Source organism: Rhinolophus ferrumequinum, chromosome 18 (genome assembly GCF_004115265.2).
Source record: "Rhinolophus ferrumequinum isolate MPI-CBG mRhiFer1 chromosome 18, mRhiFer1_v1.p, whole genome shotgun sequence".
Taxonomy (NCBI): Eukaryota; Metazoa; Chordata; class Mammalia; order Chiroptera; family Rhinolophidae; genus Rhinolophus; species Rhinolophus ferrumequinum.
This window is the reverse complement of record NC_046301.1, coordinates 47,927,861-47,955,220: the sequence shown is the minus strand read 5'-3', so window position 1 is coordinate 47,955,220 and position 27,360 is coordinate 47,927,861. Positions and strand designations below refer to the sequence as shown.

General features: G+C 51.1%; 3 protein-coding genes across 4 annotated transcripts; 2 read left to right on the top strand and 1 right to left on the bottom strand.

The window, feature by feature from the left end:
* Positions 1–1,662: 1,662 nt before the first annotated feature.
* On the top strand, positions 1,663–4,077 carry RLN3 (relaxin 3). Its single transcript, XM_033134877.1, has 2 exons — positions 1,663–1,977; positions 3,312–4,077. Exons 1-2 carry the CDS (start codon positions 1,701–1,703, stop codon positions 3,539–3,541), a joined length of 507 nt encoding a protein of 168 aa, XP_032990768.1. The 5' UTR covers positions 1,663–1,700; the 3' UTR covers positions 3,542–4,077.
* A 180-nt stretch (positions 4,078–4,257) lies between these two features.
* IL27RA (interleukin 27 receptor subunit alpha) lies at positions 4,258–20,469 on the top strand. 2 transcript variants are annotated; one of them, XM_033134876.1, is made up of 14 exons: positions 4,258–4,489; positions 4,919–5,036; positions 7,620–7,777; positions 7,867–8,024; positions 9,291–9,450; positions 9,551–9,624; positions 11,642–11,825; positions 11,914–12,102; positions 13,303–13,404; positions 13,477–13,635; positions 15,172–15,297; positions 15,689–15,782; positions 15,953–16,046; positions 20,291–20,469. In XM_033134876.1, the coding sequence occupies exons 1-14, from the start codon at positions 4,390–4,392 to the stop codon at positions 20,414–20,416; spliced, it is 1,842 nt and encodes a 613-aa protein (XP_032990767.1). In that variant the 5' UTR covers positions 4,258–4,389; the 3' UTR covers positions 20,417–20,469. The 2 variants fall into 2 exon arrangements, with proteins under 2 accessions (XP_032990767.1, XP_032990766.1); XM_033134875.1 differs by lacking the exon at positions 20,291–20,469 and adding an exon at positions 16,165–16,842 and having other exon boundaries at positions 4,259–4,489.
* On the bottom strand, positions 16,980–25,445 carry PALM3 (paralemmin 3). Its single transcript, XM_033134874.1, has 7 exons — positions 25,295–25,445; positions 22,812–22,860; positions 21,777–21,857; positions 21,088–21,230; positions 20,860–20,944; positions 19,151–19,196; positions 16,980–19,039 (listed from the first exon to the last, which is right to left on the bottom strand). Exons 1-7 carry the CDS (start codon positions 25,333–25,335, stop codon positions 17,220–17,222), a joined length of 2,265 nt encoding a protein of 754 aa, XP_032990765.1. The 5' UTR covers positions 25,336–25,445; the 3' UTR covers positions 16,980–17,219.
* Positions 25,446–27,360: the final 1,915 nt, after the last annotated feature.

Below are 27,360 nucleotides of genomic sequence, written 5' to 3'. Positions count from 1 at the left end.
ATGATCCACCAATGAATGTAAAAGCAATGGGTGAATTTTAATGGGAAACAGGAGCTTTGCAGAGCCTCCATGTACCTCACCCAAGTACTTATCAATTTTTTGTATTTTTGTCATAGTTTTCACGTAAGTCCACCAATTCTTCCATATTCCTCCTCCCAGATGATGGAGCTTCATGGCCCTGCTCTCGGTGGAGGCTGAGAATATTCTCTCTCTGGACTTGAGTGGTGGTTACAGAAATGTGTTCTATTTGTGAAAATTCTTCCAGGTATCCACTAATGATCTGTGCATTTTTCTGTGTGTGAAATAAAAAGTATAATTTGTTAGAATGAAAAAAGGAAAGAAAAGAAAGAAACAGACTCAGCTCTGTGTTTTAGAGAGGCACATGTTGGTGTTAAAACTAATGAAAAGCAGAGAAATGATCAAGGCTAAAGTCAGGATGGCAGTTACCTCTGGAGGAAGTGAGGGATTGTGACCAGGGAGGATACGGGGTGAGGGCACCATCTGTGGTGCTGACACTGTCCTGTTTCCTGATCTGAGTGATGATGACCCAGTACCCTGTTTAAAATGATGTTTCAAATTGCACATGTAAATTTTTCATCTTTCAGTGGTATCCTGGAGCCAGCTATACTGACTCATGAGAACGGATTTTTAACTTTTCAGGAATTGGGGGACATCACGCTGACATCACAGGGGTAGCTTGAAATGGGCCAGAAACCGACAACTGCTACAATTCAGTTTTTTTCTGGAGAGGCCATTATTAAACATTTCCCAGCGTGTCACATCTCCTCTATGTATAGGGTATCAATTAAATACTTTATTATTTGTAATTGTGGAAAAATACATGCAACATAAATTTTACCATTTTAACCATTTTTATGTGCTCAGTTCAGTGGCATTAAGTATATTCACACTGTTGTACACCATCCCCACCATCCAGCTCCAGAATTCTTTTCATCTTGCAAAAACTGAAGCTCTGTCCCCATATATAATCTTTAAAAATTTCCCTCGAAGACCATGGATTCTAGAGCCAAATAGCTCTGTTCCAATTCCCACCTCACCCCCATTTATTAGCCTACCTTGGGCACCTTATGTCACCTCTCTGTGTCTCGGTTTCCTCATCTGTACTGTGGGAATAATCATAGTCCTAATCTCCTAGTCCAGTGGCTCTCAAAAGTGTGGTTTCTAGACCAGCAGTATCAGCATGGCCTGGAAATTTGTTGCACATGCAGATTCTCAGACACTCTGCACGTGAGCCTAGCAATCTGGGTTTTATCAAGCCCTCCAGGAGATTCTGAGGCTTATCCTAGGTCATCAGGAGGATTAAATAGATTATACAAATATAAAAATATTTAGAGCAGTGCTTGGCTCCACAGCCCGTGCTGTGTAAGGGCTCACTATAGTTGTTGTTATAGCGGAGGTCCAGGACCCCAGCCCTGGGAAGTGTATGGGGTCTGGCCGCACCCTCTCTCTCCCTGTCTGGTAGGCGTCTGGGTTCTGCTGAATTAAATTCTTGCCACTCTCTGTTGAAGATGACAGTGAGCCAGCCACGTCATCCTATCCCTGGCGAAAGGTTATCACTTAATTGGGGAAACGGGAAAGGTCGGGGTAGGGGGTTGTATGCCTGCTTCCCCTCTGCTGGAAGAGATAAAGGAGGTCATTTGGTTCCTCCACGACAGGAGGGGGGGAGCCAGGATGTATAAATGGGGACCAGGAGGCAGCAGAGGCACCGACCCCTGGGAAACTGCCTTGCTGTGCCCTCTCTCGCATCCCAGGCATCCCTGTCCGTCATGGCCAAACGCCCACTGCTGCTGCTGCTAGCCATGTGGACACTGGCTGGGGGGCTATGGCTGGGGGCCGAGGCCCGGGCAGCACCCTACGGAGTGAAGCTTTGCGGGCGGGAATTCATCCGGGCGGTCATCTTCACCTGCGGAGGCTCCCGGTGGAGGCGATCAGACATCCTGGCTCACGAAGCATTGGGTGAGGCTGGAGAGGTAGTGTGTGTGTGAGGGGGGAGGGACGGGACACGGGATAGGCCCAAGGAGCCAGGGACAGAAATGAAACCAGGGGCCAGGTCAGGTGCGTCCCTGCCCTACAATCTGCAGATGGGGAGATTGGCCCATCCTGGAAGCTGTGCCATTTGGCCCAGCTGTAAAGCTAGGATGGGGGGCAGGGTGCAAGCCAACTCCATGGGCTAAAAGTCAGAGGACAGACTACTATTTCTGGGGCACCTGCTATGTGCCCAGCCCTGCACCGAGCAAGGCTGCTGCTTACACCATGCCAGGGAGGACACCATTCAGAGGCTGTCACTGCAGTGCTTTCCAGCCTCTTGGGGAAGGAAGTGTGGGGGTGCAGTGTGTCCAAGGCCAGGTTTGACCACCTAGTGGAGGATCCTCCTTTACTTTCTGAGCCCCTTTATCTGCAAATGGGAGGCATAGTCCCTGCATCTCACCAGTTTGTTCAGTGGCAAAAATTAGTCAAAACAGATAAGGACACAGTCCAAGCTGGGTAGGGGGCTCAGTCTGGGCTCAAGTTGGGGGCAGGGGGCCTAGTTTCCTAAAGGGCAGAGGCCTGGCAAAAAAAATAGTTGATGCTGATGATGATGGTTGTATGAATGTGGACCTAGAAGATACACTGCCTGGGTTCCAATAACCGCTCTACAACTCAATAGCTGGGTGTTCTTGTGCAGTTACTCTACTGAGTCAGGCCTCAGTGTTACTCTCTGGAAAATGGGGTTGTAATAGTAGCGCCCACCTCATGGGGGTTCTCATTGAGAAGCATAAAGGAATTCATCCACGAAAGCCCTTCAAACAGTGTCTGGCACACAGTGCTCAATAAATGCTCAATGTTATTTTGAGTGCTTGTCCTGTGCTAGACAGTTCTACAGTTTTTTAAATGGGTATTAATTAACTCTTCTACTCTGTAAAAAACCTTAGAAAGTAGGAGTTATTATTTTCCTTACTTTGCAGACAAGGAAACTGAGGCTCAGAGAAGTAAAGTCACTTGATCAGGACTATAATTCAGAGAAGCTGGATTAGTGTTTAGTTAGTCTGGCTCCCAAACACATGTTCTTAACCATCAGGTCCTCCATAAACACGGAGTAAGGGAAAATAAATGATAGGAGAGGCAAGTCAAGCTCAGTGTGGTTGAATAATCTGCTCACCAAAGCTGGAACCCAGGCCTCAGTGGAATCAAAACCTTTAACCACAAGGCTGTGTAACATGAACAGAAAAGTAGCTAGACCAACCAGAAGCCAGAACTCTGGGTGTGACAGAAGCTGAGCCCCAAGCACTAACTCTTTTCATCTTTTGCAGGGGACGCCTTCCCCGATGCAGACCCAGATGCAGACAGCGACTTGGATGAGGCAGTGGCCTCCAGCGAGTGGCTGGCCCTGACCAAGTTCCCCCAGGCATTCTATGGGGGCCGCCCCGGCTGGCAGGGAACTCCAGGAACTCTGCGGGGCAGTCGCGATGTCCTGGCTGGCATCTCCAGCAACTGCTGCAAGTGGGGTTGCAGCAAGAGTGAAATCAGCAGCCTCTGCTAGACTGGAAACCTGGGTGGCCAGGGGGCATGCTGGGCACCTGTCTGACCCCTCGTACATTCACTCATCAGCGAGTCACGGAGGCCAGGCGCTAGGGACTCAACACAGTCCCCTCCAACAATCCTGACCTTAGACCAGCCTACCTTGACCCTGAGCAAGCTGTACCCTACTTGGCAAAACGGGCACCCCCGATCCTGACCTCCCCAGCCCATATCACGCTGTTGTCTGGATTATGCTGTTCCCTGTGCTACGGTGCCCCTACTCTACGCAAACTAGCCATACTGCGGCCCTTGCCCAAACTGTGACTTTCTCCCGCCCCAACTGTGGCCACTGTCCCCTGGCCAGCCCAAATGATGCTCTTGCTCCAGCCCAGCCTTTCTCTGCCTTCCAGCCCCTCTCCCTCCAGCCCCACCTGCTGGGATTCTAAGGCTGTGGATCCCAGGGTTGGTGGCAGGACCCCTAGGTTCTCTTTATAGCCTGGGGTGGGCGGCTGGATACGCGGAGGGATCAGAACCTTCCCTAACCCCAGTAATAAAAGTTCCAAAGGACTCTGCAGCGTGTGTGTGTTGTTGTTGGGGAGGGTGGGAGGAGTGCAGTTTTAGGGGAGCTCGGCCGCGCCCTCAGCTCCCTCAGCCAGACGCCCCAGGCCGCCTCCCCATTCCCCCTCCCACCCGGATTTTCCGTTGGGGCGGGGGGAAGGGGCGGAGACCAGAGCGCAAGGTGCGGAGGCGGCTGGGAGGGGTTGCTCCGTTTCCCGTAGTCTCTCGAGTGCTGGACTCCGAGAGCAAGACGCGCGGCGCAGCCGCCGGGGCCGGGCAGGGCCGGGCCGGACTGGGGGCTCTGGGGGTGCCATGAGGGGGACCCGGGCCGCCCCCTGCCGGCCATGGCCAAGGCCGACGTTGGCGCTGCTGCCTCTGCTGGTGTTGCTGTTCCACCGGACACGACCTCAGGGTAAGCTCTGAGGCGAGCTCCTGTCGGGCGCTCTGCCGCGCGCTGCCCCTTAAATCGCAAATCCTGCAGGGCGAAACCCAAGTCCGCGCAATGAATGACAGAGGTCCGGACGCCATTCTGTTCCTCCCTGGCCGGGACAGGAGAAGAAAGGAGTGGGGAATGGGCGGCAGGTGATGGAAAGCAAAGTCGCGGGGTGGGGGTGGGGGCTCTTGGGGTGGTAACAGGATGTGGCTGGCAGAGGGAGGGGAGGAGTTATGCCTAAAGCCTGGGTAGGAGTGCCCAGCGCCCCCCTTCTGCTGCTCACTTCCGTAAGGGACCCCGATCGTCCTCCAGGATTGTGAAGAGTCGGAGGAAGTTCAGGTTCTGGGCAGTGCAGGCGGCTGGGGCAATTGACCCTTTTCTCTGTGACCCTCCCGCTCCCCTTTTCAGGCAGCCCTGGGCCCTTGCAGTGCTATGGAGTTGGACCCTTTGGCGATTTGAACTGCTCGTGGGAGACTCTTAGGGACCTGGGAGCCCCCTCCACGCTGTACCTCCAGAGCCAGAAGTAGTGAGTACAATGCTAGGGTTTGGGAAAACAGGCTTTAGAGGGGTGGCGGATCAGGTCCAGGCCTTCTTCATTTGAGAGGACCCAGGAGTCCTGGTCCCCAGTTCTCCCCAACTCTCAAGCCCTTCAATAATTACAGGTTCCCTCATTTTCTTGTTGTGTGACCCTGGATGAGTCACTTTCCCTGTCTGAGACTCCTTTGTTCCCCTATCAAATGGAGGTAAGAAATAAAACCTGCCTCCCAGGATTGGTTCTGGGTTACAATGAGTGAGGCACTTGGCAAAGAGAAAATGCTTAATAATTAGAAACTATTTTTATTGCTGTGTGGCCTTAGGCAAGTAGCTTAACCACTCTGAGCATATGAAAAGATCATTCGGTCTAGTGCAGGAGATGCAGCAGTGAAAGAGACAGAAAGACTGGCCCTCATGGGGCCCACAGTCTTGGCTTTGTGACTGGCGTTCTTTCATGATGAATCACACCTGGAAACTCAAATTCATTTCAAATTTGGCCAAGTGAGCAAAGAGTAAAAGGGCCATTGAAAGGTGGGAAACCAGGGTTGGGGGCTGTCTTTTTTTTTAATGGTGGTAAAATACACATAAAATTTGCCATCTTTTTTTCTCAACCATTTTACAGTTCAGTGGCATTAAGTACGTTCACATTGCTGTGCAACCATCACCACCATCCATCTCCAGAAGGGTGGGGCCTAGTTTTACTTGGTATAGGGCCGGGGAGTTAGAGAAGAGTCCCCCTTTTCCTAATGAGGTGCAATTCTCATAACATAAAATTCACCATTTTGAAGTGAACAATTCAGTGGCTTTAGTACATTCACAATGTTGTGCAACCACTGTCTCTAGTTCCAAAACATTTCTGTCATCCCAAAAGGATGTTCCCTCCCCATCAACAGTCACTCCCTATCCCTCCTCCTCCAGCTCCTGGCAGCCACGAATCTGCTTTGTGTCTCTATGAATTTGCCTGTTCTGGACATTTCATATCAGTGGGATCATACACAATGTGCATTTCGTGACTGGCTTCTTTCTCTGAGCATAAGGTTCATCCACATTGTAGCACATATCAGGACTTCATCCCTCTTTATGGCTGAGTAATACTCCATTGTTCATCCATCCTCCAGCTGATGGACATGTCAGCCGTTTCCACCTCTTGGTGACTGTGACACGTGCTGCTATGAACATACCTGGACAAGTTGTTGAGTCCCTGTTTTCAATTCTATTGGGTAAATGCCTAGGAGTGGAACTGCTGGGTCCTCTGGCGATTCTATGTTAACTTTTTGAAGAGTCACTAAACTTTTCCACAGCCGATGCAGCCTTTTACTTTCCCGCCGGCAATGTATGAGTGCTCCAATTTCTCAACATCTTCTCCAATACCTGTGTTTCTGGGTTTTTTTTTTGTTTTTTTTTTTAAATGAAGGCCTTGTTTTGAAACTTTGAAATCCAATCTGTGGGAATATCTTCGCTCCTTTCTCTCACCCACATTCGATCCCTCAGCAAGCCTTGCCTACCCCACCTTCAGTGTTAATCCAGAATCTGGCACTCCCCACTTCCTCAGCACCCACCTTGTCCAGCCCCCATCTTCGCTGGCCTGGACAGTGCAGTCACCTCCTCTCTGGGTCTGGTTTCCACCCTCAACCGTACACACTCTTCTCCCCTATAGCATCTAGAGGGCACCTGTGAACATCTGAGTCAAAGCATGTCCCGCCTCTGCTCACAGCCTCTCAGGGCTCCCACCTCACTCAGGGTAAATGCCAGTCCTCCCTGTGGCCCACCAGGACCTGAACAATCTGCTTGTCACCTCCCTGCCCTCACCTCCTCCCACTCATCCCCTCACTCACTCCACTCCAGCCACACAGTTTCCTCTTTGCTCTTCCTCAAACACAGACAGTTGACTCTAGGGTCTTTGCATTGGCTGTTTTCTCTTCCTAAAATGCTCTTCCCCAGGTACTGCATAGTTCCAACGTCCTTCAGACCTTGATTCAAATGTTTCCTCATCTGAGAGATCTTTCCTGACCACTCTCCCTAAAATAGCACTGTCACTCCTCAGCCCATCATTATGTTGCTTCCTCTTCACCCAACTTGATTGTTCTTTATATTGCTTATACCACCATCAATTATATGTTTATGTTTCTCATCTACCTTCTCCACTGGAATACCAGCGCCAGAGAGCAGGTCCTTGCCTCCTTTGGTCATAGTCCTATTCTCAGCGTCTATAACAGGACCTGGCACATATATATTTGCTGACTGAATAGTTGCATAGATGTCAATGTGCATATACATAATAGGTGCTCAATAAATACAAACAACCGATGCTCACGTAAATGTATTGGGCACCCAACGGTGTTCCATTTATTATCTCATTGATTCCCCTCCCCTATTCAGCCCTTTTAGCAGGTACTTTTATCACCCTAGTTTTGTAGATGAGGAAACTGAGGCACTGAGAAGTTAAGTTGCTTGCTCAAGGTCACACAGTTCTAAAGCAGCAGAGCTGAGATTTGAACCCAGGCAGAGAAGTTGTTACTATGGCTTGGGTCCATCCCTATGTACACCCCTCCAATTCGCACTTCTCTCCTCACAGTCATTCCAACAGAACCTGGACTGTGACAGTACCCTTCGGGCAGAGCTGGGTGACCATCCCAAGGGAACAGTTGACCACATCTGATGAACTCCTTGTGTGGGGGGCCGAGGCAGGCCGGCCTCTCTGGCCCCCAGTCTTCGTGAACCTGGAGACCCGAAGTAACAAGCAGAAGGGAGGGAGGCGCTATTTGGGAGGTGGGTGGTCCTGGAGGCCCCAACTCAATGTACCCTGGCCTCCCCTTCCTCAGTGAAGCCAGAAGCTCCTCGGCTGGACCCTGATGTGTACTTTTCAGAGGATGAGCCCCTGGAGGCCACTGTTCAATGGACCCCACCTGTGTGGCCACCCGATAAGGTCCTGGTCTGTCAGTTCTACTATCGAAGATGCCAGGAGATGGCTTGGACCCTGGTGAGTGTCAGGAGTGCTTTCCCCTCACCCTTTTTCAGGCATCGTCCCCAAATCAGACACCCAGCCCAGCGTGCGTTCTTCACCTGCCCCTGGAGTCTATCTGCATCCCACATAAAAGGCCTGTACACATATATTCTTCAACTAAAAAATTAACACCCCCTCACCCTCTGCAAAATCTATAAATTTCATGCAGTCCCAATCCAAATCCCTCTTGGAATTTTTGAGAAACAGCAAACTTCCTATAACATTTTTGTAAATGAATAAAAATCCTCAAAGAGCTACGTTAACCTTAAAACAAGAATAACAGCACTTTAGAGAGCACTATTTTACAGATGAGGGGCAGCACCTGGTTCTCAAAACACTCCAAAATAATTAATAAAAGCAGCTGACATTTCTGAGACCTGCCATGTATCAAGTCCCAGGCTAAGCAATCAGCGTGGATTTTCTTGATTCCCACCTCCTACCCAACCTCCCTACATAGCAGATGCTTTTGAGATCTTAAGATCTCTGTTTTATAGTTGGGGAAGCTGAACCTCACAGAAGTTAAGCAACTTTCCCAAGCTAACCCAGCAAGAAAGTGGAAGACAACCCCAGGGCAGTGAGACCCCAGACGCAGTTGGAGGACCTGCCCATACACTATAAGCACACCCTGGAAGTTGCATATGTCATTTCTGTTCATATCTCATTGGCCAGGATATAGTCACATGGTCTCACCTCTCTGCAAAGGAAGCTAGGAAATATAGACTTTATCCTTCATAGCCAGGCTCCCAACTGATACCAGAGGTTCTATTTCCAAAGGAAGAGGGGAAATGGATATTGTGAGTAATGAACTGTCCCAGCCACAGCTTTTGATGCAAAATACCACAATATAGAGAAGAGTTGTTGGCATTGTGATTATTCATGCAATTCAGAACAATGCTGAGATGCAGACTTTGGAATCTCACTGCCTGGGTACGAATCCCAGCTCCAGCACTCACCCCTCTGTGACCTTTGGCAAGTCACTTCCCCTTTCTGGACCTCAGTTTCCCTCTTCTGAAAAATGGGGATAATAATAGTTTACCGCCTACTGTCATACCTGGCACATAGTGTGACCAGCTTATCTCTTTTTGCCTGGGATTGTCCCAATTTTAAAACCTAAAGTTCCATGTCCTGGGAACCTTCTCAGTCCCAGGCAAAGCAGGACAGTTGACCACCCTGCTGATATATAAGGTCAAGTACTGTCAACTCAGCCCTCGGCCTCATTGCTCTCTCCTGTCTCTCCCACAGCTGGAACCAGAACTGAAGTCCATACCCCTGACCTCTATTGATATCCAGGACCTGGAGCTAGCCACTGGCTACGAGGTGTTTGGCCACTGCCGAATGGAGAAAGAAGAGGAGCTGTGGGGCGAGTGGAGCCCCATTCTGTCCTTCCAGACATTGCCTTCCGGTAGGGATCTCCTGGCTTACCCCTCTGCCTTCGTCCTCTCTCCTGGAAGCCTGTCCAGTCATGCCCCTCTTATTTGTGCCGCCCTCCTCATCCTTGCCAGCTCCAAAAGATGTATGGATATCAGGGAACCTCTGCGGGACACAAGGTGGACAGAAATCCCTGCTTTTGTGGAAGGTGAGTTGTGGAGACCGTTAAGCATTTCTCTGCACAAGTCAGGAAACGCCCAAATAACAATGATGTAAAGAAGACAGAGGTTCCTGTGCTGCCCTCTAGAGATTGTGTCAAGGCTTAAAGCAGGGGAATGCTCGGAGCGGTCCTGGCACAGCGCTGGGCACACAGCAAGCCTCCACCAATGTCAGCTGCTTCTGGGAGATTTGAGCTGAGACCTGAAGATGGGTGCACGTGTTCCAGGCAGGGGAGATAGCAGGTGAAGAGTTTAGAAGCAAGACTAGGCTCAGCTCCACAAAATATAGCACAGTGTGCAGAGGGCTGAGTTGCTAGTATCAAAAGGGCATTAAGAGATGACAGACAAGGGTGCAACAGACCTCACTGATCCAAATCTGCTGGGCACCTACTGTGTTCTAGGCTTTGCTAGGCCCTGGCTCACAGTAAATATGGCAAGGAACAAAACAACAGAGCCCATACCTTCTCGGGCCACACAATCCAATAGCATTCATTTAAACCATTACATAACACTTATAGAACTCTCACTATGAGCCAGGTCCTAGCCTGTACACTTATTTATATTAACTAACTTTACAGATGAGAAACAAATGAGACACAGAGAGGTTGCTCTAAACCACACAACTAGTAAGTGGCAGAGCTGAGATTTACTGGCTTTCACATAGCAGTTCACAGAAACAGTACCTCTGTTTCACAACACATACTTTTAATGCCCTTTTACTATACTGACATGAAATACCTAGATAATATAACCCATGTATACATGTTTTTTAAAAATGTATAATACAGTGTTCTAATTATAATATTCAGTAGAAAATAAAGGGGAAATACACTTCTATGTAATGGCAAAAAATTCAGTTTACTAGGATGATATAAAAGTACTGAATCTGTATGTACCTAGTAACATGGCTTTAAAAAAATACATAAAGCAAAAATTGACCAAACAATAAGGAGAAATATGTGAACCCACAACCATTGTGGGATAGCTTAAAACATCACTCTCAGTAATTTCGTAACAAACAGATGGATAACAAGTCAAGATCTGGAATATCTGAACATGTGATTAACAAACAAGTTAATGGACTCACATAAGAAACACCAGAACATATATTCTTTTCATACACAAACAGGACATTTACCACAATCAGTCACATGCCCGGCTATAGAGCGAGTTTCCAGGGACTTTCAAAGGGGTGAGGTGATACAGGGCACACTGAAACAGTCTCTGATCAAAACATAGATTGTCCTGGGAATTGATCATAAAAACTGCCTAGAAAGTCCCCATATGTTCTGAATATATAACAATGCAGTGAATATTAAAATCAGACCTCCAAATGATATTTTTTAGTTCTAGGATCAATTAAAAGTATTAGGTTTTTCATCTTCAGAAGTTTCCAGTGGGGATGACATTCAAACATAAGGATCAGGGGACAGTTTTTTATTTCTAGGACAATGTAGTATCCTGATTCTTGCCCATCAAATAGCAATCATTGAGGCAACTAAAAATTTCCACAAATTTTCCCCAATCCCCCTGGAGGGTACCATCATCTTTGCTAAATATAACCACTCCTCTACACAACAGTGGAGTTCCGAAATCCCCAAAAACTGCACAGGACACGGGCTAGGGTGAAGTTAATGAAGCAGGAATGTACATGTACAGAGTCAGATCCTGTCTTTACTTAAAATCTTGATGTTTTGTTTGTTATGGGGTCTTTTGCATTAATTTTGATTAAAATATAATATAACTTGATTACTGGGTTTTTGGTATCCTCCCGTTTAAATTTTGCACCCCAGGTAGGTTCCTCACTCACCTCACCCTAGTTCTGGCCCTGGCACTGTATTCTAATTCCACCTCTGCCGCTGAGGCTTTCTGAGACTCAGTTTCCTTATCTGTAAAGTAGAGCCAACAAAAATATTTCACTGACTGGTTCATCAGGTGACCTCGCTGAGATACACAGTAGGTCTGATAAATGGGAGATATTAACCGCTTCTTCCCTTCATCCCTCAGGCCCCAGGGCACTGCGTGCAAGTGAGCTATAGAGTCTGGTTCCAGGTTAACGGTCAGGAGCTGATCCCAGAGGAGACTCCCTGCTGTAGCTACTCTATCCCCACCCAGGCGGAGTGGGCTGCAGTGTCCGCCATCAATGCCACAAGCTGGGAGCCTCTCACCAACCTTTCTTTGGTCTGCTTGGGTAAGAGGCTGTGAACTTCCTCTACTCAGTAGCCTGGAAGTGCCGAAGAGGGGACCTCCTGAGTGGGCAGCTGAGACTTGTCCTCTAGGTCCAGGCTCTGCCCCCCATGGCGTGGTGGTCAGCAGCATTGCTGGGAGCACAGAGCTGCTGGTGACTTGGCAACAGGGGTCCGGGGAGCCACAGGAGCACGTGGTAGACTGGGCTCGAGATGGCGACCGCCTGGAGGACCTCAGCTGGGTCCGGCTTCCTCCTGGGAACCTCAGTGCCCTGTTGCCAGGTGAGGCCCTGGTAGACCTGGGGTCCCATCCCAGCTGTTGGAGAGCAGGCTGATGGGTGCGTTTGCAGGAGAAAGTATTATGCTTAAAGTATCGTTACTTCATTAACCACCCACTGTGTGCCAGGCTCTGTTCTAGACACTGGTACACAGTGATGACAGCTGATGTCTATTGGCATTTACCATAAACATTAAATTATTCAAACTTCCTTATAAAATAGGTTTCTGCTATTATGCTCAATTTATGGATGACGAGAAAGGCCCAGGGTGGTTAAGTAACTTGCCCAAGGCCACACAGCAAGTAGGTGGTAGAACCAGGATTTAAATGACATAGTCAGGCTCCTGAAGCCAAACCCTGAGCCTTCATTCCACTCTCTGCCGTGTGGCCCAGAGGAGGACTTTGTCTTTTGCCTGAGTGAGATGGGGGAGGATTCTGAACAGAGGAGGGACGTGCTCTGACTCAGGGGTTCACAGGCGCCCCCTGGCTGCTATGGGGGGAACGGACTAGGTTGAGGTGTAGGGGGCATCAGCAGGAGCTAAACAACGGAAGGAACTTACTGGTGCAGGAGGGAGACGATGAGAGCTGGACCAGGTAGGGACAAAAGAAGAGGAGCCTCAATTCTGGAAAATTCCCAGCTGGGGGAAGCATTGCAGCAGCAGGAGGTTTTGAGGAGGGACTTCAGGAACCCCACTTACCCCTTATGGATGGTGTCAGGGCCCCCCTCCTACACTGGTGTCTGACCATCTCCCAGCCTCCAGCGCCTGCATTTCCTGGCCTGAGGCCTTGTTCCGGTTCCTGAAGCCTTTTGCCTGGGAGTGTGGGGAGTTAAGGCACTTCAGGTGCAGCCCTGACCAAGGACTAATAAGGGTTGGTGGATAACTACTCCTGCTCCCTCCCTCCTCAAGCGGGATGGATGGGCGTCTGGTGTGCTCTGCTGCAGCCTGGCTGGAGCCAGCCTCCGTTGCCCACATTGGGAACTTGGTTCTCAAACGCATCGTTTACTGGCTGCTCTTCCTTCTCTTTTCGCTTCCTCACTGCCCCTCTGGGTGTTTTCTGGGGTTACCTCCCAGATAAATGACTTATACCCAGATCTTGATTTCAGTGTGTCCTTCTGGAGACCCAAATGAAGACTTTTACCACCTAGGCAATGAGTGGGACAGAGGGAGCCAACTCTAACTGGTCTTTGCTTTTCCCCTGCCCAGGGAATTTCAAAGAAGGGGTCCCCTACCGAATCACAGTGACTGCAGTCTTTTCTGGGGGCATGTACCCTGCCGCCTCCGTCTGGAGCTTCAGAGAGGAGCTAGGTAAGCGATGGGACTGCGGGGTGGAGAGTCCTGGAACCCCGGCAGAACTTGACCCGCTGGCTTTCTCCTCAGCTCCTTTAGCAGGACCAGCGCCTTGGCGACTTCAGGATGGCCCCCCAGGGACCCCAGCCATAGCGTGGGGAGAAGTCCCAAGGCACCAACTTCGGGGCCATCTCACCCACTACACCTTGTGTACACAGAGTGGCACCAGGCCTTCTGTCTGCATGAATGGTGAGCTTTCCTGCCTCCTGCTGTTAGTATAATGGACTGTCTTTTGACCATTAAAAACCAAGACTCCAATCTACATTTATTGACACTGAAAGATGCCTTTCGTATTTTATTAAGTGAAAAAGATGAAAGGATTCAAAACTCCATGGGATGATTCCATTGTTATAAAATAAAACCAGCATCGAGCAAAGCAGAGGTAGAAATATGAAAATAAATTCCCCTCAATGTCCTCAGGATTGCAGGATTACAGATGATTTTTATTTGTTTTTCATACCTTAGGGTATACACTAAATTTTCACTCTGAGCACAAATTCCTTTTTAAAAATATCTTCATTACCCTTTTTTCTAAACACAAAAATTATCTGTGCTTGTTAAACAAAAGCTGACACACTGAATGAAGGACCATATCAAGAATATCAGCATTTTCATCATTTCACTGATATTGACAACAAAGCTTCCAGATTTTTCCATGTATATGTCAACATAGATGGGAGTTGTGTTTTTTTAAAGATTTTAAACATTTTATTATAGAAAATGTCAAGCACATACAAAAGTAGGGAGAATATAACAAATCCTCGTGTGCCCACCAGCCAGCTTCAACAATTACCTGCATTTTGCCAATCTTTTTTCAGTTTATCCCCACACTTCTTTTTCCTGGAGTCTTGGTGTCATTTCACCCCTAAATACATCAGTGCTTCACCTTTGTCTCTAATTGAGAAAGGCTACTTTTTTAACATAATTACTTTGCCATGATTGCACCTTGCAAACATATGTATAGATCATTAGGTTAAAAACATATTTATATAATATTAAATATACATACATGTATATTATTGTTATTAAAAGAGGACCATATTATAAGCTATGGTTTTATCCATGAATCTTATGACTGTGATGTTTTGTAACTTTTTCTTTTCACCTGATGACTTAGCTTGGGCATCTTTCTTTGGCAATATATTTTGATCCATGTTTATGTCTCCTATAACCTTATAACAAACCAAAAAGCTACTTCCTCTTTTGGCTTAAAAACAAAAAAGAGCAATTCAGGAAAAAAGCAAACAATAGTTCTGGGAGGTCCAAATGTCTTCCCCTGGTCTAGGGCGTCTCCCTTCACTGGGTTCTATGCAGGTGAGGGATGTGATGTTCATTCATTCTTTCATTTATTCAAATCTGTTTCATTTTTTGAGTGCTTTCTATGTGCCAGGATGATCCAGGTGCTGAGAATATGGCCTATGTGGGGCTACTTTCTAATGGGGGACAGGCAAGTATAGACAAAGTAAATAATATCTAAGCAGTATGTCAGATGGTGATAAATGCTGGGTAGAGAATGAAACAGGAAAATGGGTAGTGAAAGAGGTGCAACTTTATATGTAATGCGGTGAGGGAAGGCCTCCCTGAAGAGATGACCTTTGTGCAAAGACCTGAAGAAGAGAGCTGTGTGGACATCTAGGGGAGTGTTGCAGACAGAGAGAAAGCATGTGCAAAGGCCTTGAGGTAGGACTTGACTGCCTCCCCGACCTCTTTGTGTGTGTCCTTCAGTGAGTGGCAGCACCCAGAACATCACCCTGCCCAACCTTCCCTGGGGTCCCTGTGAGCTGTGGGTGATGGCATCTACCATCGCAGGACAGGGCCCACCTGGTCCCAGGCTCCGGCTTCACCTACCAGGTAGGATGGCACTGCCATAGGAGGAGGCCTGCTCCATTTGAAGGGTATATGAAATGGTTCACTGGGATTCAGTGAGTGGGCAATCTTTTGACTTGGGGGGCGGTTTATTGATGATGCATTTTGATTCTGTTAAATACTGCTGTGGATTATCAGGCACTGTGTGTCTCTCTGACCCGTTCATCCACCCCTGACTTGGACGTCTTCACTGATTATTGGTCTATTCACAAGCCCCACTCCCACCCCAAGATTTCCCCCACTCTTATGCCCTACCCATTCATAAGCCCCACCCATTTATCCACTGCCCTCACCCAAGTCCCACCCATCAATGAGCCTTACCTGACCCCTCCTTTCCCTCCAGGTGTCCAACTATTTGTCTGCTCCTTCCCCCTAGATAACACCCTGAAGTTGAAAATTCTGCCTGGTATCTTTTTCCTGTGGGGCTTGTTCCTGATAGGCTGTGGTGTGAGCCTAGCCACCTCCAGAAGGTGAGGCTGTCAGACGCATGGGTCTCTGCCCAGGTGGGGAGGACAGCTGGATATTGGCTGAGCTTCTGGGGTGAGGGGACACCCCAGGGCTCTGTGACATCACTGGACACTGCAACCTGGGCATGGGTATCTGGCCACCTGGATTCCCTTCCCTCTTACATACTTGCCAGGTGCCCCCACCTGCGACACAAGGTACTGCCCCGCTGGGTCTGGGAGAGGGTCCCTGATCCTGCCAACAGCAATTCCACCCAGCCCTGTATGGAGGTAAGCAAAAAGCCTGGCTTGTCAGGAACCTCCAGGGGGTTGGGGGATGCTGAGACAGTGGGGTGGGGAGCAGTGGGGGGAGAATGGGGGCCAGAATCTGAGCCTCCTCTTTTTCTAGGAGGTGCCCCAGGCCCAGCCCCCCAAGGACTTGCCCATAATGGAAGTGGAAGACATAGAACCGCTACCAGTTACGGAACCCCCGCAGGTCTCCTCCCAGCTTGACTCTGGGTATGAGAAACACTTCCTGCCCACGCCTGAAGAGCTGGCCCTTCTGGGCCTTCAAGCTCCAGGTTCTGGCCTGAACCAACCCCAGGCTGGGAGCGGGGTGCTCATTTGACAGCTGAAGACACTGAGGTTCAGAGAGGCTTGAGTGAATTGCCTGAGGACACCGAGCCAGGAAGAACTGAGATTGAAGGACCCCTACAGAGAAGGGCCTGGCCCTATAGAGAATATACGGATGGATGAGGGAGCAAACGAAATCCAGAGTGGCAGCTGCCTCCCCAAATCTGTCCTCCTGCTGTAACAGAGCCGTTGTTGGGCATACTCCCAGCATCCCTTGCAGCTAGGTGTGGCCATGGACAGAGTTCTGTGGTATGTGCAGAATGTGGTATGTGCAGAAGCTGAGACTGAGTGGGGAGCCTCCATATCCTCTTCCCTTTCCCATGAGCTGGAACTTCAATGTGATCCAGCTTCAGCTGGACCCAAGGGGGGGGTGGCAAGAAATGGAAAGGAACCTGAGTCCCCAAGTGACTGCAGGGATCAGAGCCACCTAGAGAAATAAACTTTTGTTTTTATAGTTACTGTAGCTCGAGGTCTTTTGTTACAGCAGCGATCCCTATACGCTCAATCACTCATATTCTCTGATTCTGAGTGAAGCCTTCAGTTTCCCACCAGGAGATAGTAAGGTGGTTCCGTGCCAAAAACACACATTCATGCTGTCGGAATGCTTTAATGTTTTATTTTCAAGTATAAAGGCTTAGTCGGAGAAGGGGACCAAGGTCAGGCAGTGGGCAAGGGGTCCAGAAGCCCAGGTGGAGTGGATGTGTGGGCCAGCTGGCTCCCGGATGCCATTGCCAGTCCCCTGTGCCCTGTCTGTGCCTGGGACCCTCTGCTGGATGCCAAGAGGCCGAGGTAGCTGTGAGAGGAGCGGGGTGTGGGGTGGAGGGCGCAAGCTCACATCACCGCACAACACTGGCACGTTTTTTGCTTAGGGCCACTCGCCTCTTCGCCCTCAGGAGGAGCAGGTGGCTCGGGCTGCTGGGCAGGTGCATAGGTGGGCACAGGGTGGGCACTGGGGTTGGCCTTGGGCCGCTCCACTGGAAGCAATGGCTGGCACTCGGCAGGCTGCTCAGGAGCTGGGGTCTCTGCCAGAAGGGGCGTGGCATCCCCGGAGGGGTCCTGGCCCTCAGCAGGGGTTTGGGGCTTCACTGCTTCCTCCTCCAGGGAGCCTTCTTGCTTCTCCTGGGGCTGTGGTCCTTCCTCCTCTGGCTGTGGCTCTTCCTTGGCCCCCAGGGGAACCTCTACGTCACTCACCTCCTCAGCCTCACATTCCTTCCCTCCTCCTGACTCTCTCTGCTCTTCTGGACTCACATCTTCCTGGATGCCTTGTGTCTTCTCTGTCTCCAATGGCTCCTCACTTCCTGTTTTCTCTGCCTTCAGTGATTCCTCATCTTCTTTTTTCTCTCCCTCCAATGGCTCCTCACCTCTTGTTCTCTCTACCATTAGTGATCCCTCACCTTCCTTTCTGTCTGTCCCCAATGGTTCTTCAATTGCCTCTAGCTTTTCTTCATCTTTCTTCTCTACTACCAATGGTTCCTCAACTTCCTTCTCTTCCACACTGAGCTTTTCCTCATCTCTTTCCTTCTCTGCCCTCAATGATCCCTCAACTTCCTTGCTTTCTATTCCCAATGGTTCCTCAACTTCCTTCTCTGCCTCCAGCTTTGCCTCACCTCCACTTTGCTCTACTCTCAGTGGCTCCTCACTTCTTTCCCTCTCTGCCCTCAAAGGCTCCTCAGCTTCCTTGCTTTCTGCTGAGAATGGTTCTTCACCTCTTTCCGGATCTGTCTCCACTTTTTCCTTAACTCGCCTCTCTGGCTTCAAGGGTTCCTCACTTCCTTTCCTCTCCACCCCTAGCAACATCTCCACTCCTTCCCACTGTGCCCTCGCCTTTTCCTCACTTCCTTTCTTCCCAGTGCCCATTGATTCCTCTGCCTGTCTCCTCTCTACCTCCCAGGTTTCCTCTCCTCCCTCCCTCTCCGCTCCCAGTGGACTCTCATCTCCTCCCTCCCTCCCCAGTGCCCTTGGCCCTTCCAAGCCCTCCACTAGCAGCTCCTCCCATTCCTCGCTGAGGGTCACTCTTTCCACCCAAATGAAGGACCCCTCCTCTCTTGCAGAGCCCCCCTGACCATAGCCATCAGGGCTGCCCCTGGGGGCCCCTTCCCCTTCTCCAGAACCTACTCCCTCTAGTCCCTCCTGGAGTCTAGGTGAGCAGGTCTGCACAGCCTCCAGGCCTGTACCCACCTCCCCCGTGGCCTCTGCGTCATTGCTATCCTTGCCTCCCACCCCTTCCCAGACCACCTCCACGATTCCCCTGTCTGTCTTCACCCAGGACGGGAGCTCTGGGTGGTCAGCTTCCGGCCTGTCCCCAATGGCCTCCAGCACCATCTCTTCCACCTTAGCCTCCAGCTCAGGGCCTGTGGGCCCCAAAGCACAGTCCTCTGTGGCCCGCAGCCCCTTCCACACCACCTTCACCATGCCCTCTTCTTTGGCCTCATCCACCCTCACCTCAGATACTGTCATCCCCTGACTCTGCTGCTCTGGAGGGGGGCTGGGTCTGGGGCAGGGCCCGTTGGCTTCTAAGGAGCCCCCAGCTGGCCCGGGGACCCGCCTCAGGGCTGGTGGAACCCCAACAACCTCATCTCTGGGCTCAGAGGGGGACTCTGGGGACGTGCCCGGTTCAGCTGGCAAGGAGGCTCTCTTCAGATCAGTCTGGCCTGGGGGAGTCGGGGGAGGAGAGGAGAGAGGGAGCGACAAGGTAAGATTCAGGCCACCCAGATTCAGGCCGCCCTCTTGAGACCCCCACACCTAGGGGCACAAACACCCACCTGTAGTACCTGCCTCCACAGTGGGCTGGGAGAGCGGACGATGACCCTGCAGGAATGGCAGAGACAAGGTGAAGCCAGCCTGTCTCTACCTTGAACCTCCTGCATGCTAGTACTCCTTTCCTGCTCAAACACCCTCAATGGTTCCCCATTACCTTCAGAACCAAACCGTCTACTGCACCTTAGCCTTCTTCACCCAACTTATTGCCCTCTGCTCCAGCGTCTTGCACACAGTAGGTGCTTAATCAATACTGTGCTGCGCAGCCAATATCTCTGTACTAGGGACCTACTCTGCCAGCTACGGAGGATTCTGTGAACAAGGGACATTAAGCCTTTTGCTTTTGGAATATACATTCCAGTGGGAGAAGGCAGGTCATAAATACACACAAATAAATATATAACATCAGTGTATAAAAAGGACTATGGCAGGGGAAAAAAGAAGGATGAGAGGTTAAGGAGTGCCTGGAACGTGATGAGGTACCTCCTTTAGATATAAGATGCAGGAGGGCCTCTCGGAAGAGGTGACATTGAACAGAGATCTGAAGGATGAGAAGAGCAGGCCTTGAGTCAAGAAGTGGGGAAGGGCATTCCAGGCAGAGGGGACAGCAAGTGCAAAGACCCTGGGGCTGCAATGAACTAGGCAAGTTAAAGGAACAGAAAGGAGGGTCAGTATGGCTGACTATAAAAGGGTAAGGAAGGAAGGAAGAGGAAGATGGATTCAGGGAGGGAAGTCGGGAACAGCTACGCAGGTCGCCTAGGCCAAGCTCCATGGATCTCCTCACAGTTTTCTGATCCTGTCTTCTTTCCAGCCCCAATGCCTTTGCACAACCTATTCTCTGCTTGCAATTCCCTTTCCCCTCCTGCTTGGATCCCACCCAGATTCAGCATAGATGTCACTACCCCCAGGAAGCCTTCCCTGAATCCTCACCCTCACTCAGATGCTTCCTCCATGCAATCACATGCCCAGGGCTCCCCTTCACTGACTCTGTGCAACCCTATCCTCATCTGGTCTATGAGCTCCTTTGGGCAAGGAAGCACGCCTTGTGCGTGATCACTGTCCAGGAACTGCTGGCTTATACCAAAAACCCGCCAGTGCTTCCCATGCCGATTAACAGGTCTCTCTCTCTCTCTGTCCTGTGACAGGCACTTGGGAGCTCCGGCAAGACATCATGCCGAGGTGGGGACTGTGGAAAACCCATACTTCACTGTGGCCAGGCGCAAATGTGGCCAGATCTTTGGACTTCAGGGAAAACCCAGCCAGATTTTTAGAGCAAAGTGTGTGGCATGTGGATTCTACCTTAATAAAAGCATTACCAAAATGAAAACCCCAAATCCCCAGAATCTGTGTAGAGCATCTCATGGGGGCCTATTCCCACCTTTGAAACTGAATTTCATGAGCACTCACCCAGATTTTCCACCTGCCTTCCTTATTTGGGCCATACTAGCAACCATGTATCAAAACATTCCCTGTGCCTGTTTCTGGTTCTAAGCTGTGATCTTGTCTTCCATCTCACACACCTCTTACAGATGTGTGCTGATATTCTCTTCTCAGAGACTGGGAAACTGAGGCTTGGGTAAGGAATGTGACTTGCCCAAGACGACAAAGCAAAGAAGTAGCAGAGGACCAAGCATCTAAACTGCCCTTGCAGAGGTCCTGCTTGGGGCCCTGTGGCCACAGCCCCTGCCCCACCATCTGCTCCTTGACTCCTCACCTGTCTGCGCCAGGTGGGCCTGCCTGAGGGCTTGTGCTGGGCACCTGTGGACGCACTTTGCAACAGCTGCAGCTGAGATTGGAGTCTGGGGAAGAGAGGGGGCTGCTGGGAGCCAAGCCCCCCAGGCTCAATCGATCCCCCAGTCTCAATATGCCACCCGGGAGTGGGCCCCAGGAAGTCCTGGCCTAGTAGGCTGGGGCCAAGGAGGCAGGCAGGGGCCCCACTCACGTGAACAAGCTGTCTTCCAGGTTCCGGATGCGGGCCTGTGCCTGTCCCTCGGGGGACTGAGGGTCCTGGGAGGCGGGATCCTCGGGTCCCTCAGACCCCTCAGGCGCCCCGTCCATTAGCCACCGCTCCCGGAGAGACTTCCTCTGGGCATAGGAAGGGGGCTCCAGCTGGGTACAGGACGCCCTTGCCCCATGCAGGGTCCCTGCCTCACCCCTCAGGCTGGGCAGATTGCCCCTCAATCACCCAGATGAGACAGACATTTCTCCCTTAGGCTGGGATACATGCCCTCATTGACCCCCAACACTGCTAGGTGAGACAGACATTCCCATTACCAGCCCATAGCTTCCCCAGGCTGGAGAAAACACCCAGCAACAGCCCCAAACCTTCCAGAATGGGACAGACACACCCAAGGGTGAAATCAATGTTTCTCTTGACCCCCTCCCTACCCCAAAGTTAGACAAATACCTTCACTGTCCCCATACTCTTCCCAATGGTGGAACGAATGTACCCATCACCACCACCACCGCTCCCTCTCTCAAGCAGGGAAAGACACCCGCCCCCAAAGCTGGAACCAGTGCCCCCAACTACTAGCCCCAAATTAGAGGCACCTATGGTCCCGCCAGCCAACTCTCACAGGCACCCTCACTTCCTGGCCCAGGCTAGGCAGGCTCCCCCGCTGGCCCCCCAACCTTGAGCCGCTCCACGCGGAGTTTCTCCTCCTCCAGCTCCCCGCGTGCTGCGCGGATCTCCTCCTGCAGCCGCAGCTTCTCCTGCGGACAGAGGACGGAGCTGCCTGCGGACCTCGCTGGGCCGCCGCCTCCCCTTCCGCCCTCCCTCCTTCGCCAGGCTCGCGGGGGCTCCCGGGGCTCCTGGGGCTGCGGGTCCGCGGCTCGCACGTCGGGGCCGGGGCCATGGGGGTGGGGGGGCTGCGGAGGCGCTGACTCAGCAGCGGCGGAGGCGGAGGCGGGGCGGGCGGGGGCGGGGCCGGTCGCGCCCCGGATGCTGCGGAGGCCTGGCCAGCGCCGAATGGGGGTCTATGGATGCGGAGCGCGGGGAACCTTGGAGTAGGAATCTGGAGAGGAGACAGAACTGTGGAGGTCCGAGATATGGGGTTAAGAGAGACGGGGTTCAGAGAGGAGGGTCCAGATACGGGGATCAAAGGGAGGGGGCGAAAGAAATGGGGGTCCGGAATGGAGGTGCAGTCATGAGGGTCCAGCGAGACTAGGCTGTAGTGATGGGGTCCAGAGAGGTGGGGGACAGTGAGATGGGGGTTAGTGAGGTGGGGGTTCAGGGACATGGGGTAAAGATATGGGGGTGAGAAGGATGGGGTCCAGAGATGAAAATTTATTTAGATTTGAGGGTTCAGAGAGATGGGGGTTAGTGAGACAGGGGTATGAGAGATGGGGTTCAAACATGGTGTACGTGGGAGATCGGGGTTCAAGAATGAAGCATCGGATGATGCAGATTCTGGGAGTGTGGGTCCGCAGCCTCCCCATTTTGGGGGTGGTGGTGATAGAGGAACTGGGGAGCGGAGGGTGCCTGAGAATTTAGGTGGGGCGCCCCAGGCAGAGCTAGAGCTGAGGGTGCTGCTCCTCCTCATCCCCGCCTCCTTCACAGCGCTAGGCCAGCTCCCTGGGATGGGAGGAAAGCTTGGAAGAGGCCTGGGGCAAGGCTGAAGATGCCCAGGGCGCGGGGCGGGGGCGCACAGGGAGGGCCTCACTTACCGCGATGACCTCTAGTCGCTGCCGGTAGAGGGAGCTCTCGGCCATGGGCCTGTGGGGAGAGGACAGGGGCTGCGGAGGGGTTCTCCCAGGGCCCCACCCTCAGCAGGTTGACCTCTTGAATGCCACTTTCTGAACCAAGATCCCTGAGCTGCTTGAAAAGCAACTAGAGCCCAGCATTTCCTCTATGTCTCCTTTGCACCTAGGAGGAGTCAGGACAGAGGGTGGGGGTCCTGCGAGGAGGTAAGAGTGGAGACCATTACAGGTTGAGCTACTAGGCCTGACATCACATCTCTGAGCCTTAGTTTCCTCATCTGTAAAATGGGCCTGGATAGCTTGACCGTGACCTTGCAGAGAGATGCCCTAACAAGGAAAAAACTGCTCCAAAAACAGTAATATAGTTTATTATTCGTAATACCTTTAATAGTTCCCATGATTAATAATGTTTTTGATTAATTATAATAACCATTCCCAGTCCATCCTACAGAAACTTTCAAATCCCACCAGGCTCCCAACATGCTATGTGTCTCTTTCCAATTCCACACCCTCTCTGGACCTTGTCTCGTACCCAGGATCCTTTCAGTGCTGAAGGGCGAGGGAGTCTGGGAAGAGAATTGTCCATCCCACCATGGACACACACCATTGCCTTGGTAACTCCAGAGCTGTCTTCTCCACCTGCTAACTCTTCCTACGGGGGCAAGGGTCACCAAGTCTTGCTGCCTAGCTCTGGACTCTGAGCTGGGAGGAGGGGAGGGGGATTTGTGGTTTAAGGTTTAACCTGAGATACCCCCATCATTGTCCTCCTTGCAGCACCCCAGGATCCTGCTTCCCAGCCTCCAGGGCCGCCCTTGGCTCCATCTGGGCTACCTCTGGAAGCTGGAGGCTGACTGTGGTACTGCAGGGCACTTAGGGGACAGTCATCACTACACCAACCTATCATCACAGACATGCATTGAGCACCGACTACATGAAGGAGCTTGACAGGCCAATATCCTGAAGGGTGTTATCTATCTGCCTGTTGTCCCGGACACTCAGCCCAGGGCAAGCCCTCAAATATTTATTAATTTGAGCACGAACCCTATTGGGTGAGTACTAGCCTCATTGCCCAAACTCTGGTGGGGCCTACTGGATCTTCTCTGACCACATCTTGAAGGCATAATATCAGCACGCATTTAGCACTTACTATATATAGTGCTCTAAGTGCTCTATGGGGCTTCCGTTAGGCTGCCACAGCTACCTCTGCCTCCCCCTCCCTGCCCTAATCTTGAGACACTGTAGTTGACTCATTGCTGAGTTGACATTCCAACTGAGAATAAAATCAGCCAACCATTAGCCAGCGCATACCACGTACCAGGTTCTGTGAAATGCTTTACCCATAGTAATTCATTGAATCTTCCCAACAATCCTAAGAGGTAAGCAGTGTTCTTGACCCCATTTTATTTATCTGGAAACTGAGGCTCCGAGAAGTGGCAAAAAGACTTGTCCAAGGTCACTGAGTCAGGATAGGAACTCCAACCTCTCAAGCCCAAAACACTGGGAACACTAGGGAAGGGCGGGGGGAATCCGGGCACCCTGTTTTGGTAGCCAGAAGGCCAGAGATCAGCCTAGGGGCTGATCTCTGATTTCAGTTGGGGCAGCGGGCTGAAGTCATGCTTTGCAGGAAGGCCAGGCCCCCTGCTAACTAGGTTTGTCCTTGGGGAAGGGCTGAAGTCCCCTCTCTGCTGTCCCACCCCCAAGATGTAATCTCCCAGCCTCTTCCTTGCTGGGGGGGATCGGGTTCCCATTGCTAGGCAACCAGGTTTGTAGTTGGTGAATAATGCAATGGGGACCCAAAACAGTGAGGAGCCAAATTGGGGTCCCTGGGGGAGCCCCTTTTCTAGAATTTTTTACAAACCTCTGGACCCCCTCCACTCTCCTACTCTAAAAGGCCCTCACACCTCGAATATTAAAATACTCTGTACACACAATCACTATTGTTTATCTCTAACTCTACAAGAACAGCTTTCATGGCTATGGCCTTTTGCCACCAGGAACACTTGGTGGCCATTTCATTAAGCAGGTGATCATTTCGATTTTGCCATCGTCTTTCCCAGTTCAGGAGCTGTTAACTTTTTTCGTTGGATCTCAAGCATTCCCTCCCACCCTGGAAGCTAAGGGGTGTCCCTAGAGGCAAAGTGTAGGAGTGAGGGGCCCTGGCATTCTCCGCCCCCCCAGTCATAGCCCCACCCCCAGGCTGGTCTTTGGGCTTGAAGTCTGCCAGCGGAAAATCCCCGAAAAAGAAGGGGATGGAGGTCCACTTTCCCACCCGACTCTCTGGGGAGGGGGACATCAGAGAGCCTGCGGAATTGGCTGCAGCGGCGTCCCTCCACTCCCCCTGGTCCCTTAAGAAGAGGCCATCTGGGGCTCTCACCTCCATGGGAAGGCCAGTGTGCCCCATGAGTCCCTCCCATGTCTTGTCCACCTGCCCCCCTACCCTGGACACTTACATGGGTGTGGCCGGAGACCACACCTGGCTCTGCAGGGCCATCTCTGCCCAGAAGCCCACGTTCTGGTCTCCGAGATCAGGACCCACCACCCGCTTGCCCGAAGGTGCCCTGGAAGCTGTGACTTTGCTGGCGGGGAGGGGGGGCTGCGGTCAGGCACCGGGAGAGCTGGTCCAGCTGGTTTGGGCTGGGCGGCAGGAGGCGCACCGGGTGAGGGGGGCTGGGGGCTGGCGGGCAGTTCTGGGGAGGTACTATCAGCTGTCCTGATAAATTATTTACCGGCCACTGGCCTCCTTGCGGCAGCCGGCTGCCTCCCAGCAAACACGCTTTCACATGTGTGGTCAGGCATGTGGACCAGAGTGGGGAGTCACCTTGGAGTATGGCGCCTTCATGTGGCACCCCAGACACCTCAAGTCCAGCTGCCCACCGAGGGTCCCCCACATGTGAGAGTCGTTGCACACCACACATGCTGGCTGCTCTTACGCACTGCTTACTGCCCTCCCTTCTCGGACACTAGCTCTCAGTGGGGAAGGAGGGGCTGATCCAGCTAGAAGATTCTGAGCACCATGGAAAGAAGGAGACCTGGGCTGTTGGTAACTGTGGGTAACTTGCCCCAGGGGTAACTTGCCCCAGGTTTCGAGGCCTCAGTTTCCCCTTTTGTGCAATGGGAGAATTAGATCAAGTGTCCTCCAGGACCCTGGACCCTTAGATGCTGTAACAGTTAGGGGTGGGGTCTGATGAGGAAGGTCCAGAGAACTTCCCATCCAAATCTTGAGGGTCTCTGTTTTGCCTCACTCTGCCATTCTTAAAGTGCCAGCAGCCACTTTCTCAGCTGACTTCATGTTTCATTAATCACCCCTTGGGGAAATCATCTACCCTCCAGGTTGGTCTCCCACAGTCTCCAGTGCTCCCCCTATCATAGCCCTGGTCACACGGTGCAATTCCAAGACATGAACCTCAAGGAGAATGGTCCTTGCCCTGCTCCCCCTGCCTTAGAGAGCACACTCCAGCTGAGACCCTCCCCAGGGAGCAAAGGGAACATACCCACCTACATCCTGCACCTCCCTCATCCTACTCAGGGTACTTGGGACCCCAGAATTCCCTGTCCCAGTGGTTTTGAGCACTGAGGGCAGACCATGCAGCCAGGATGTGCCTCCTGCCCCCCACCTCAGAAGTGGCTAAGGACAGCTGTTGGGAAGCGTGAGGAAGGAGATTGGACATGTAGGACAGGGTCCCCGGGGGCATGCACAACACTCCTTGCTATGCAGGACGGAGTTGGGGGTGGAAAGCAAAGAAGGCCAGACTGAGGGCTGGGTTTTCCCTATACCACACATTTCCCTGTACCACCATTTGAATCCTAGGGATTCAAAATGTTGTCAATTAAACCTGGCCTTCTAGGTCATTCTGAAAGTATATTTGCCATGATAAAAAGAGAGCATATTTTTAAAATTAGTTTTTAATTATGGTAAAGTACACATAACAAAGTTTATTATATTTAGTGGCATTTAGTATATTTACAATGTTGCAACTATTGCCACTATCTAGTTCCAGGACTTTTTCATTACCCCAAAAGGAAATCCTGTCTCCATGAGCAATCATTCCTTATTCTTCCTCCCCCAATCCCTGGCAACCACCAATCTTCTTTCTGTTTGTATGAATTTATGTGTTCTGGACATTTGATATCAATGGAATCATACAATATGTGGCCTTTCGTGTCTGGCTTTTTTTACTCAGCACAATGTTGTAGCATGAATAAGTGTTTCATTCCTTTATATGGCCGAGTAATATTCCTCTGTATGGACGAACCACATTTTGTTTATCCGTTCATCTGTTAATGGACATGTGGGTTGTTCCCACTATTTGGAGGAGAGAATATATTTTATTTAATTGCTTGTAGTTTGATTTTGTAAATAATAATAATGATAATAATAATAATATAAACGGAGCCACCTTAAAATGGAGCTGGAGCTGCCATCCCAGAGAAACTGCCTCACATGTCATATGCCTCAAACCTTTGGAATTTTAAAACAGGGCAAAATAACCTTTGGACTGGCCTAAAGCAACACTGT

Coding starts and splice junctions, on each gene's coding strand:
- RLN3 (XM_033134877.1), top strand. CDS start 1,701: ATGGGGACCAGGAGGCAGCAGAGGCACCGACCCCTGGGAAACTGCCTT. Junction 1,978..3,311: donor CCTGGCTCACGAAGCATTGG/GTGAGGCTGGAG, acceptor CATCTTTTGCAG/GGGACGCCTTCCCCGATGCA.
- IL27RA (XM_033134875.1), top strand. CDS start 4,390: ATGAGGGGGACCCGGGCCGCCCCCTGCCGGCCATGGCCAAGGCCGACG. Junction 7,778..7,866: donor CGTGAACCTGGAGACCCGAA/GTAACAAGCAGA, acceptor CCCCTTCCTCAG/TGAAGCCAGAAGCTCCTCGG. Junction 15,298..15,688: donor GCTCCGGCTTCACCTACCAG/GTAGGATGGCAC, acceptor CCTTCCCCCTAG/ATAACACCCTGAAGTTGAAA.
- PALM3 (XM_033134874.1), bottom strand. CDS start 25,335: ATGGCCCTGCAGAGCCAGGTGTGGTCTCCGGCCACACCCAT. Junction 22,861..25,294: donor TGGTCTCCGGCCACACCCAT/GTAAGTGTCCAG, acceptor CTCTCCCCACAG/GCCCATGGCCGAGAGCTCCC. Junction 20,945..21,087: donor CTGGAAGACAGCTTGTTCAC/GTGAGTGGGGCC, acceptor TCTCTTCCCCAG/ACTCCAATCTCAGCTGCAGC.